The sequence below is a fragment of the Thunnus albacares genome, chromosome 17 (assembly GCF_914725855.1).
Source record: "Thunnus albacares chromosome 17, fThuAlb1.1, whole genome shotgun sequence".
NCBI classification, from domain to species: domain Eukaryota; kingdom Metazoa; phylum Chordata; class Actinopteri; order Scombriformes; family Scombridae; genus Thunnus; species Thunnus albacares.
The window spans coordinates 15,326,921-15,340,040 of NC_058122.1; the positions used below are offsets into that span (position 1 = coordinate 15,326,921).

The window sequence follows — 13,120 nt, forward strand, 5'->3', positions numbered from 1 at the left end:
AAGCGGCAGGAAGAAAGACGTGTCTTTGAACTTGACCTCACTTTTATAGTCCAATTGTCAGCTTATCTCTGAAGATATATTTGAATGAGAGAACAGATTTGAGGTCTTATGAGGTTGAAGAGTGGGCTGGTCACACTGTAAAAAGGCCTTCACTACCGTTCACAATCCTGACTATTAAAATGTGGATTTGCTAAAAGGTCCAATAAATGACATTGAGCCTCACCGGATGTCAGCAAACAACTATTTGTTGTGTTAGGATATAGTGGAGTAATGGCGACCTGAGCAGTGAATGACATCACACTTTATCTGTGTGTGTTGTTATCAGAGTTTCTCTGTTCTTTGTTTTACTGGCTGTGCCTGCCCTGCGTGCATTTTAGCGCATGTGCGTGTGCATGTTAGTGCATGTGAGTCTATCCGTGTTCTCGACGTCCGTTTCCAAGATGGCAGCCACGTAACAAACTTTCTCAAATTACAGCTAAACAGTACACTAAAATATGTTTCTGAAAGCATTTCAGGTGAGAAATAGGCAGTGCGACAGAATCTTGATCCATATTTGATCAGCACTGCTTAGTGTGACAGTTTGATCTGAGTTTCTGAGTTGTCGGCTTTTTTTTTCTCCAACTTTATTGAGTGAACAACATACACGTTTGTTTAGGTCTGAGATATTGGTGCTATAGTGCAACATCTAGTGGCTGAATCATGTTTATTGCAACTTTGAATAAATTGATTATTATCATTTTTATTTGTGTTAAATCACACCTAATTAAAAAGTGTCAATAACTCATTATTTCCTGTATTAAAACTGTGCTTTAAGATTCAGGTTAAGAGCATGTTGGTTAAAATGTCAACTGTGGTGATGCTAACTAATTATGCAAACTAGATTTGACGCTATACCCCAAAAAAAGAGTTGGTAAAAAAATGTTCAAATTTCCTGTCCTGAAAAGTCCTGATACAAAAAGTCATGTGTATATGTGAACTATATTTTATTGTATTGTTTAGTCAAAGCAAGATGCAAATGAGAAACATCAATGCACTAGATAATTTTATATTCTTCTCCGTGTGTCTCACTGTTATCACTTGTGTTGCTGGTGGATGGCTGATTCTGAAGATGAACATGAATATTTTATCTTAAAACAGTATTTGATCAAGAAATTCTATTCATGAAGCTTTGTCCTCTAACAGGCTACTTTGGATTGAGCACATATCTTTACAATCTACATACTGAAATTTGCCTGCAAGTACTCATCCAGTCTGGGATGAGCCTGGATAACCCTGGAAAATGGAGTCTACAAAAAGGGCAAACAGATGTTCCAATTCATTATCCACTTCCTACAGTCAACAACACTGATCCAGTGAGACAATTCTTCACTAAAAGATGACGTACAACATCTTAAAATCAAGTCAATCAGCAGAGTGATTCTCATAGTATGTCTTTTTATTTTATTTTATTAGCTAATTTTGCAAATTTGTATAAAACACAGGTTTAGATTAATTTTCCACAAAAAAATGACCATTCATCAAATATTAGTTAGAATCAGTGCAGACAGACTTTTATGTTAAAGTATGAAAAACAATGAAAAAATAGTAAATAACTGAATGAGTAAGATGCCACTTTTTTCTCTATTTTTCATATATGAAGACACATAGAAATCATTAGTATTGTCCTTGAACACAACACGAAGAACAGTCTTTGAAAAAAGTCAATGTCAAATCCAACCTACAGTATGCACTGTATTCAAGGTTCAAGGTTCAATTTATACATCCATCAAATCATTGAAATCATAGTGCTTTCATTCTGATCACTCAACACTAAACTCATGATATAAAACCATGGACAAAAACATGAAAATATATTCAACAACAGGCAAAGCTTAAAAACAAAATGTCTCTGGAGACTCATAGTGGTCTTACAGCTAAGACATGTACAACATAAATCGCAGCGTCCCTGGTTTAAATCTGACAAAAGACCTTTGTTGCATGTCATCTCTCTCTGGTCACATTTCCAAGAAAATAAGAAGTCTCTGCATGCTATTCAAACTATTAAGTAAACAATTAAAATAATCACATCAAAACAACATTCAAAGAAAAAATGGATAATAACTTGCTAAAAATGGTTGAGAGCAAATCCAGAGGCCTCATGTCGTCCATCAGCGTGTCCACAGGAACCTTCAGTGGGTGATCAAGCCTGTGCTGTTTTTCTCCACCAAGGATACCTACAACAAGATAAACAGAAAGGTATGGCTGTCACATCATCCATTACTAAACATCTTTCTTAGAAAGAATTTATACATTAAGAGAGGACTGTGAGTAGTGAGGAGCACATTGGATCATTGGTTTCACTGTAACATACCTGCACACAATTATCTCAGCTCTTACAGTTGTACTGCAGCTGTTGGGCCGGGTGGATCTGTGATGCTTTAATTAAAAACATTGTTAACATTATTCATAACAAGAAAAGCTCATAATGCAGGTCCTTTAAAAACAGCATTTTAACAAGTTTTACCAAATTACTGATGTTTCTTCATCTGGGCTGCCCATCAAATCATTGCGGTATAGCCTCACCATATCAAGCTCTGTTGTAAAATCTAAAAAAACAAAAACAAAAACCAGCAAAAAGGCATTGTATAAAACAAATGTATTATTAATCCCATTATTGGAAATTTGTTGACTTACTTTAAAACAATTACATGTATATTTCTCATTTTGATATGTTCCCTTTACCTGGGATTGAGAAGTCATCCGTCTTGAGTGACAGGTCGATTGATTTCTGCATAGTTTCCTCCAGTATCTTCAAGATGAACTCCTAATTCAGCATCATAATCTTTGTCAGACAGCCAAGTATTGTTTTCTCTATGCAAAATGTATTGAATCATATGAAATCTAACTGTTTAAATGTGAGTTCAGAGGGCTGCTCAGACTGGGCAAAATGGTCATAAAATAGCTACATAGATATTTGTATGTTTCTGTCTGTTAGTAAAAATAAATATTACTGTTAACTCTTATCACCATATTTTGTATTATACAATGCGACACACCTTCAATCTTCTCATCCGGGCCAACATAGCATCTTTAGCCTGCTCAAACATGGTGTTCTTTGAATCATACACGTGCCTCTCAACAGTGTCCCTCATGTTTTTCAGCGTGTCTTGTCCACTAAATTGTGCTGCTTCTACAATGAAACAGAAAATTGTTGTCAAACTTAATTTTTCTGCATGATTCTATAATAGTGTCAGGTTATGTATGTCATGATCTTCTTTCTTACTTGTGTAGCATTCTTGCATGATTTCCTCTATTGTCTCTGTCAGACTGTTGTAGATTTTTTTCTTATCATCCCGGATGATTTTGTGGAGTTTTGTCTTAACTTTTTCCTCCTAATAGAGAGAACATAACATATAGATAATACAAAGAAAACTCATCTTTTTCTGTTCATCTAGGAGTGTTAAATCGAAAGTCGACATGCAGAGTCGGCTTTGGAGCAGCAGTTCATTTTCCAAAAGGCATCTCCAGTTTTAAACAACTAAAATAAAATTAGTTTTTATCTGCATTGAACTGTATTTGTTAACAGCTGAGATAAGATGGTACTCTTCTCATGTTTTACCTCTGTCTTGAGAAATATCAGCTGCAGTTCGACATCTTTGTACTTGTGAATCAGCTTCTCTGTGTCAAGTGAAAATGCATTGATGACCCCGTTGAATGGTCCACAATTTCCTTCATTTCTGAAACATGTTGAGTTAAACTGTTATACACATGAAACTTTATCTTAATGATAGAATTTGTATATATTATAATATTACATAAGTTAGTATTTTTAAAATGTAAACATCCCCCATAGTTTCTACAATAAGCCCACAAAGGGTTTTATGTCCTCATTATGTCTTTTCTTACGGGAAGGTTTTCCTGAATTTCTCATCAATGCTGTCAGTCAGGCATGACGCTAACTTCACATTGACGTTTATTTCTTTCCCCTTTTTTTTTTTTGGTTTGAAGGTGCCATTGTTCTCAACTACATACTTCAGTGTTTTGTGAAAAGCACTACCGGATACCCTCTGAAACAAAACAGAAATAACAGAAACACATAATTTTTACAGTTAATATATTTAAATGAGGTTAAAAATGTGTTATTTTCATGTAATTATATTTCAGATACGTACATTTGGACGTAAGAACTTCAAGAGTTGTTCACATGAACTTTTTGATATTTCAACCCCGTCACAAAGGCATTTTTCGAAAGCCTTACAGGCCTCTTCCATGGGTTTCCTGACTTTATCAAGTTCCTGTCTCATCTTTTCTTCAATGTCTGAGCACACATCCGCTTTTTGGCGACCCTGAATCAAGCACAAAAATTTCAGTATTTAAAGGAATGAAACTATATTTACTGTTTAAGACAGTATGTGTTATTTCTTTTTTTATGTATGATATTATGTTTCTGAGGATGACCACCGTCTAATTAATGTGGTTATGTAGCCTCTCTGCAGCAAGCAAAATTCAGGGAATCAACTACCTTGATGGCTAAAATGTCTGTAGGGGTGACATTACAAGTAGACCTTTTTGGTGTTTAATAGGCGTCAAAACATAGTTACTCCACATAGATTTAAGAAGTCTGTCATATGACTTTATCATGTTTATAGTGAATCTGAGCACATTTTACTTGAGCTTACTTATTTGCTATATAATTATTTTCTGAAATAATGACAATTAAAGTCTTTTATTGCTTGATCTTACCACTTCTCTACGTCTGGCCCCTTGAATCAGAGAGAGAACCCCATAAGCTCCAGACACATAGTTCAATGTCTCTGAGTGACAGTCATTGAGGTCTTGTAGAAATTTCTGAAGTTTGGGTATTTCTGTAACAAATTGGAAAGTTTGCATCTCACCCATTTAATTGTATTAATCAATTAACATATTTTATAACCAAATCAATCACTTTTGTTTGAATTAAAATGGTTAAAGTAAAATAAAACAAACATGCATTTGATACATTTTCTGTTATCCACAAAGTGTTCGTGTATGGAGACTTCACCTACCAGTGTCATCTGGCCTTAGACATTTTTCTTTTAGAAACTCTTTGGAGCTCACTGTGAACACTTTCAAACAGTCATCACTGAAGTGTTTCTGAAAAATAAAGTTGATTGTAAGGCTGGCTTGCAGTTGGAGACACTCTCTGTGTTTGATTTTCTGTCATTCTATTTAACTCACCTTAATTTGGGCGTTTTTTCTGAATTCTTTGCTGACTTCTTCCTTGGCTTGCATGTTTCTTTTCAATATGAGTGCACGCACATCAGTTGCTGAACTATAAAAAAAGTTTGTATTCAGTGGCATCTCCTACAATATTTGAAACACATTAGGAAAACACGTACAGGCAACAACAATATAATAGTTGACGATCTATCCAGTAAAAGAAAGAATTACAGACTAAGGTTGTGCGTGCTGTGACAACATTATACTGTGTGTACATTTGCTTGTGCTCCTGGCCGTCACACACGTAAACGTTTAGGCATTTGGATGTTATATTCAACTACTTTTGGCATCTTAAATCACTTACGGATGATCCATATCTTCAATGAGATCAGACTTTGTGCAGATGAAGTGAATTTGCTGACACTCGCCACCATTTCCCATGAGGTTACAGGCACTTTCCAGGATCTCCCAGGGTTCTTTCTCTGCTGCTGCTCGATTAATGTCAGTCACAATCCACACAGCAGAGCAACTCCCAACAATCTGAATGTCAATTATGAATAATTCATTAGTGTTTTGTAATGTTACAGATAAAAACAGTAAAACATGAAACAGGAGTGCATATGAATAAATTACCCCTTTCCACATTTTATCTCTGCTCTTGTTTCGGTCCCCGTTTCCAGGAAGATCCACAAGTGTGACATGCTGAAGAAGTTCATTATTAGGCACCTTGACAGTCACACACTTCACTAGTGGCCAGTACCACCTCTTTACTTCTTTACCTGCTCCATCCTTCGAGTCACTTCTTGTATATTTGACAAATTTTGCAGATAGCTCTTTGGCCTGCAATGGATATAAAACATTAAACATTGTCAGCTTTGGACAGTGCCTAAGATTATCTGAGATATATTCATTGCAATATACTGTATGTATATGTACTGTAGAAGTGTATCATAGTAGCATAATGCAGCTTCTGTGTCCGAGCCCCATAAGTGATTTGTACACAAGTAGTATTTTAAAATTAATTGGGACTAGCAAATAACTGTTAACTGGTGTAAACAGTTTTTCTTTTTTCTTTGTAATAAAACTCTGGTAGCTGCTTACATCACTTACTGATTCACATGTCAAAATCTTCCTCTTGGAGTTGAGAAATTCTGGGATTTCTCTGAAATATTTGTTGTCCATGAGGCTTTCAGGGGATTTGTTTTTCCATTCTTCTCCATATAGTGCTGACAGCTTTTCAACAATGTCACGATAATCATCATCATCTTCCCTTTCCTGATCTGCATTATTCCCAAGAAAGGAGGACCACAACTCATCTCTCCACTCCTAAAAAAAGAAATTATATTGACATTAATTACATATTCAATTTAATTAAATAACATGTAATGTAACCAGCAACATACATTTTTAACTAGCTGCATGTGAACATATTTAGCTCATTTTACCTCTTTTGTAATGAACTCAATGTCAGCCTCATACTTTTGGTTGTGCATATTAGCCTCCACCTTAATCATGACTGTGGTACATGCACTGACACTTCCAGAGGGCAAAAGGTTCTTTTCCTTGATGATGGCGTTTATCAAGGAGCTCTTTCCAGCCCCAGTTTTACCGAAGACACCAATCAGCTCCCTCTTGTCTGTCTCCAAATCACTGATTTCGTCCCTGTTGTACAATAATTTGAATATGGGTTAATTCATTAATTTGGAAAATATACAAACACGTTTGATTGACAGTAACAGGCAGGCTACCAGAGTGTCAGTGTTACACCATACAGAACAAGATACAAAGTAAACAAACTGCTACAGCTACAAGACAATGGCAGGCATTGTGTTTCTAGAAGGACAATGACCAAACCAGCATCAAACAGATCCGAAGTGACTTCTTCAACAAGTCCTCCAAATTAAACGACCAAATACATTCTTTGACCATGTGCCCTCCAGAGTGACACATATGAACTTTTCTATTCAGCAGTAATCTGAAGGACGACATCATTTTCTGCACTTCCCAAAATTGTTCTTCAAAGTCAGTTCTGTTTGCTGCTGAAGTCAATTCTTGCAGTGCTTTCATGCTGAGTTCAGCTTCGGTACACTTTGACACACTGAATTGTATCGTTGACCAATAAAAATTGTCTGAGTAGGGGGCTTAATTTTATTAAAAGCCATTAAATCTGCAAAGTTTTCTGGATGCAGTGGCTGATGGCTTCCAGTAGAATAATTCCTCTGTAGTCATTGTTATAATTTTGAACCATACAAGTTGGGCCTCTAAACACCTTCACCGTGTTTTGAGAGCTTGCTTGTGCACAAGCAAGTGATGTAGCAAACATGATAAGCTAAACAAAATTTGATGTGTGTTCAGTCTGAAATAATGGGAAGATGTGATAAGCTTAAAAATTTTATCTTCTATCTTTTATATCTTTGTCATTTTATCCCGTAAGCTAGATTTGAATGAAAGATGAGATATTAGGTATTTTGCATGCTTTGGCAGTGAAGCTTTGTGTAAATATGGTATCATGTGTATCTTCTCTTGTCAATAAGGATGGCCATTCAACTTTTCAATATAGACGACAATGATGTATGAAATTTGTCAGTGGTAAGTGATAAGGCACAAAACACTGTAATAGACTTATTTTAAAAACGTCAGTAAATAGCAGTTAGATGAGAAAATGCATAGTTGACCACAGACATTACAAAGGATCATTAAATAATAGCTGATTCAAATGGAGGATGATTCAAATTTTTTAGGTTATATACTGAATCTGGGTCTTGATTAAAATGATGCAAAATTTCTACGTATTCGCATAAATTAACATAACATGACAGTTAGATTTAAAGTATGAATGACAAACTATATATTTTGTGTTATGTGGATTTAAGATGAGTCCGTGATTGAGAAAGGATGTGAAAAGTTTCCAAGACAGACCAAAGCTGAATGAGACCTGGCCAGCGGTGGAACCAGGCCCATACAACATAGAATATGTTATTTAATACTTACTTCAGGAAAGCGTTGAGCCTTGTGTTGTCTTCTAGACATAGTCTATTGTGAACACATGTCATGATGTTTTTCACATCAGACAATATGATGCGTTCTGTCAGAAAAAAATAAAGATTAAGTGAGCAGGAATCATGCGCCAGTGTATCCATTGAGTGGTAATGAACAGTGAGGTGTCTTGATATACAAAAATGAAGGAAAAGAACATGTAGTACAATTTAGGGTCCCTAAGAGTGTATCATCAGTTTATACCAAGGCCACTTACCAAAGAATAAAAGGGTAGCTGGGTTTAAATGTCATTGTCATGACATTTGCTTGAATATAGAACTTCTGAGATATATATACTATACATGTGTAACTACTGTAATGTATGTATGTGTAACATAGATAAGATAAAGTATAGCAAATGAAATGTGCTATAGGCTTCTAGGAAATTTCAATACATAAAGGTTTTTAACCTAAAGTAAGTTGTTATTGTTTAGTAAGCAATATAAATACCTGAATATGATCCCAGTGCAGTGTCACAACGCCGTTTAGCTGGTGATTGCCATTTGCTTGACTCACACTGAGGGGCCATCTTTCTCTTCCCTAATTAGATTTTTTATATTGAAACAGAAACCAGAAAGAGTTTGTTACGTGTTCCTCTCGATTATTAAAACTTGGTTTCAGTATAGTTGTTTGGTAAAGCAAAATATTACTGCCTTTCAGGCATCCATTGAAAACATCAATGAACACAACAGGTATTTAATTAGATACTGTGTCTCTCACCATTATCAGTTGCGTTACTGGTGGAGGGCAAAACCTGCAGATGAACATGAAAACACATCTTTACAATTCACATACTGAGATTTGCAGCTATGTTTGCATCTAATCTGGCACAACCACCCTACAAAAACAAATGATCCCATGGAGAGCCCACTTTTCTTCAGTCAAAAACATTGTGATCCAAATAAAGTGCCTTAAATGCATATGCATGAAGAAGAGAGGCACATTCCCTGATTAGATTCTTGTGAAATTCAGTGCCATCTTTACCTGATCAGAGTCAGCTGCTTCTTCATGCTCCTGATGACATTTAAAATAGAATATGTATGATTGTAATACAGTAAATGGCATATTATACATAATTGTATGAAACTGTAAAACTGGACAGCAAAATAAAAATCACAACACTATACTCAACTTACTTGAGTAGAATCACTCTCTGTTTCCAGATTCGTTGTGTTTTGCTCTGCCTGGTGACAAAGGAAACTAGTTTAAAATCCATAATTGTAAAGAGCATTCATAAATTCCTAATGAATGCAATGATTGTCAGTGAGATATTTTAAATCTATATGTACACATCATCAAAACTTTTAACACAGGTCAATGCTCCTGTACATTATAATACTGTGAATCTTCACTAATGAGAATTATGAGATCAAATACATTTGTGTAAAGTATTTTCACAGTGCAGAACATTACCCTCAACAACTTGAGTCTCTTCTTGAATTTTGACCTTGGTCCCGTTTTTGGAATCAAGTTAGCAATTTCTTGATCATCAAGACAGTGAAGAAGAATTTCCTCGTCAATTTCTTCATCTGTAATTAAAAATTATTCAGTTGAATCTTTATCATCCAGAAATGCAGATATCTATTTTATTGAAATATGTGTGTCCACAGATATACATTTTATATTTTTGATAGAAATAGAGCCTATCAGAGCTACTAGTGTTGTTGTATTATATTTTTTCAGTATTTTAACTTCATCTTCAGTCACATTCAAATCTTGACTTGTGCTGCTTGCACTGAGACCCTCATTGTGCTAACTTAATATGTCAGTTGTGTACAGTAGAACAATTTTGCAGTATTTTCTGTCTGTGGTAGGTATTTTGATTTTTCAGTATTGGTAGCTCATACCAAAGAAGCAGGGTTATACTTTACCTTTAAATCGATCTATCCACTCACTGAGACCCCATTCAGTCAATTTGTTACAAACAAAGTCATCCATGTCTGAGAACAGCAACTGAAAGGTAAATAAATAATTATAATGCTTTAATCAGTCATTACTGCTTGACATTATTTGAGACAGTTATGATCAATAACATGCAACTGAAGGAAAGGAAGTGGTCATTTTTATGACCAGTATTCACACTGTTATTTGCAATAATGCACAGTATATTTTTATGACCTGCTTTCACATCAGAATTATTTCTTTTTCGCACAGTACTGCGCTGTGCAATACTGTACTGTACATGTAACTTATATATAACTTATATACTTTGTTTGTGATTTTAATTTTAAAATCTAAATTTAATTTAATTTTTTATGCGTGAAAGGATGGACTAGCAAAGTAAGAATTTCATTGTACGGTATAACCATCCATGTTTACTGTGCAAGTGATAATAAACTTCTTGAATCTTGAATGAAACTGATTATGGCAGACTCAAACTAGAACAGAAACTTATGCAGGCATTGTGTAGTTTCGATTACTCTGAAATCATATCTGCGTCATAAATGTTGGGCGTGGACTCAAGAACTTATATCACGAATCCAACAGCTGTGGGCGGAACTCTACAAACCACAAACACAAACTAATGACAGCTTATCACCTCTGTTCTGTAGCTGCTCTCTTTTCTCAGTTTTGTGTCTTACTGTAAACATTGAAAAGTTGGTCACAAATGCAGTTTGGACTTCAATGCTACATGTAGGCAGTAAAGTTTTATCATGAGCTGTATAAACCCAAGTTGGGAGCAGTACCTACTCCCCCTCAATTAAAATGACAACAAGCCTGCTCTTGCTCTTTATCTGAACTTGTTTGACTGTTACGAAATCAAATTTCCACTCCACAAGGTTAAAGGAAATGAGATTTACATTATGTTTAGTTTAGCATCCTTTTACCCACATTGCGGGTTAAAAACTTAAACTAAAATCATACACAATATAATTCGTTTTTAAAAGTAATAAAATCACACTAGGCAAGCAGGAGTGCTCTTAAGAGTCAAGGGTTAGGGGTACATGATGAGAACAAAGAAAGACACTCACTAGTAATGGGCGGGTCGACACTCACATTTTAAGTCTACTTATACTGTTCAGATTTAAGTATGGCTTTCAGTTTTATGTCGGTTACACCAAAGTTAAATCATGGAGTGTTGCACTTAAATCAAAAGCATGTTATTGATTAGATTAATAATACAAAATAGTGACAAAATAGAAAGTAGGCTTCTACACATTATGTTTAACTACAGTCTCTCTGTAATATATTCAGTTGTGAAGATAATGCATAAAGTTAGTATACTTACATTTCGTCTGTTCCTCTTTAATGCACTGACATGACTCTGCTTGCTGTACCTGGAGCTCTTTCTTTTATATTGTCTCCACCTCTTGCCAGCACACTCCCCTCTGTACCCTCAGAACAGGTATACCAAGTACAGTTTGTGCCAAGTATGGTAAGAACACAGAAAGGACATGAAAGATACATATATGCATTTTCTTTCATGTCCTTTCTGTGTTCTTTTATGAACAAAATGCATTGTACTTTTTCCTCACATTTGATCTGTTTTAAGTTTTATTTTGCCAACAGGTTATCAGATAAATCCTAAAGACTGCTTTTTCCAATGTTCTCTCTGTCAGTATAAAAGTCGAGTCATCCCACTGTCCCTGTCTGTGGAAATAAATAACCTGTGAAAAATAACCTCTTAGCTCTGTAGGCAGTCTGCTGTGTTTGTTTCTTCTGTTTTTGGGCTTTGACTAAACATTTTTGCATTGTGTGACATCTGCAAATGTTTTAATAGCTTAGTTACTAGTCATTGTGGTTTCTAATTCCTAATCTCCTCTTCCATCATTGCATGAAATTTTGAAATATTTTACTAAAAATCTTTAAGGAATCTCAGTTCAAATTGACACTGATAAAAATTTGGTAACATTTTACTGCACCAACTTGGAGATATGACCAAATACTACACAACCACATACATTTCTCTGAATTATAACCTTTCACCAAACAAATTCTTTAATAAGCTAGTTCATTCCCATGGCATCAGCTTCCTAATGTTATTTTCTATCACTGGTACAAATTTGGTTGCACTATTTGGAGAAATTCCACTTCAAAATCCCCTACAACACCAAAACTTACACAAACAGATACATTTCTCTTAACTTCCTCAATAGGTTAGTTCTCCGTTGCCATCGCATCAGCTTCCTAATGTACTTATCTATACAAATTTGGTAGCATTATTCTGCAGCATCTTTGAGAAATACAAATTCAATTTGTCCACCAAGATGACAAAATATATAAATTAAGTTTGTAGTTAGTTTGGAGAATTCTGTAAATCAAATCAAGTCAACCATCTGTATACGTAGTCTCTTTTTTTTAAGTGTAGCCATTCATTTAATAATGTTCTTCATACTTTAGTTTATCCTTGTTATGGTTTCTACTTCCTACTTTAAATTTATAAACATCTTTCCTTGCCACATCTGAGAAATCTCATTTCAAAATAAGCAAATAGAAGTGACGGTTACTCATTATTTCCCCCAGTTGGAGGGTTACAACACTGTTACAAATTTGCATGGCTGACCTTGTGTCACATGGTGCAGTTAATTGCTGGGAGAGTTCAGGCTTATTTCGACTAAATTTAAACCTTTTTATGTACTTATTTATTTATTATTAACTGAAAGTGAAGCTACTCTATCTGGCCAAATCTGGCTGCCTTAACACTTCAGAGCTCCAGGGAGTGCCCACAGAGACTGCGAGGGAGGTGCACTTCAACACTTTCTCCCATGATGAATGAGTTTTATTGACAAGATGTAAGTAGTCAGCAGAGAGCAACCATGGAGACTAGAAGGGAAACCATGGATATTGTCGATGGGGCCTGCAGAGGGAGCTGATCAGGTTCAAGTGCCGATTATTAATACACTCTAAATGGCTAATGTAATAACAAACTGCTCACTATGATTGAAGCATCAGGAAGTGGCCATAT

At 35.3% G+C, this 13,120-nt stretch overlaps 2 protein-coding genes across 2 annotated transcripts in view; both read right to left on the minus strand.

Annotated features, from left to right (window-relative positions):
• Window positions 1-13,120, minus strand: part of LOC122966678 (nuclear GTPase SLIP-GC-like) — a 50,723-nt gene that overhangs the window by 15,865 nt on the left and 21,738 nt on the right. The window lies entirely within an intron of this gene.
• LOC122966676 (nuclear GTPase SLIP-GC-like) lies at window positions 1,524-11,580 on the minus strand. The gene is made up of 24 exons (XM_044330942.1): window positions 11,444-11,580; window positions 10,086-10,167; window positions 9,628-9,743; window positions 9,351-9,398; window positions 9,199-9,228; window positions 8,935-8,968; window positions 8,665-8,754; window positions 8,170-8,263; window positions 6,624-6,840; window positions 6,289-6,504; window positions 5,812-6,018; window positions 5,543-5,718; window positions 5,197-5,290; window positions 5,025-5,112; window positions 4,723-4,844; window positions 4,152-4,325; window positions 3,886-4,046; window positions 3,599-3,716; window positions 3,263-3,371; window positions 3,036-3,169; window positions 2,722-2,803; window positions 2,504-2,585; window positions 2,351-2,415; window positions 1,524-2,213 (listed from the first exon to the last, which is right to left on the minus strand). Exons 2-23 carry the CDS (start codon window positions 10,150-10,152, stop codon window positions 2,373-2,375), a joined length of 2,502 nt encoding a protein of 833 aa, XP_044186877.1. The 5' UTR covers window positions 10,153-10,167; window positions 11,444-11,580; the 3' UTR covers window positions 1,524-2,213; window positions 2,351-2,372.

Bases quoted from the DNA above. Each gene is read 5' to 3' on its own strand.
- LOC122966676 (XM_044330942.1), bottom strand. From the start codon at position 10,152: ATGGATGACTTTGTTTGTAACAAATTGACTGAATGGGGTCTCAGTGAG. The intron at 5,291-5,542 runs GTAAGTGATTTA...CTTTTTTTATAG, and splicing joins ATTGAAGATATGGATCATCC to TTCAGCAACTGATGTGCGTG. The intron at 2,804-3,035 runs GTGTGTCGCATT...ATGCTGAATTAG, and splicing joins CCCGGATGAGAAGATTGAAG to GAGTTCATCTTGAAGATACT.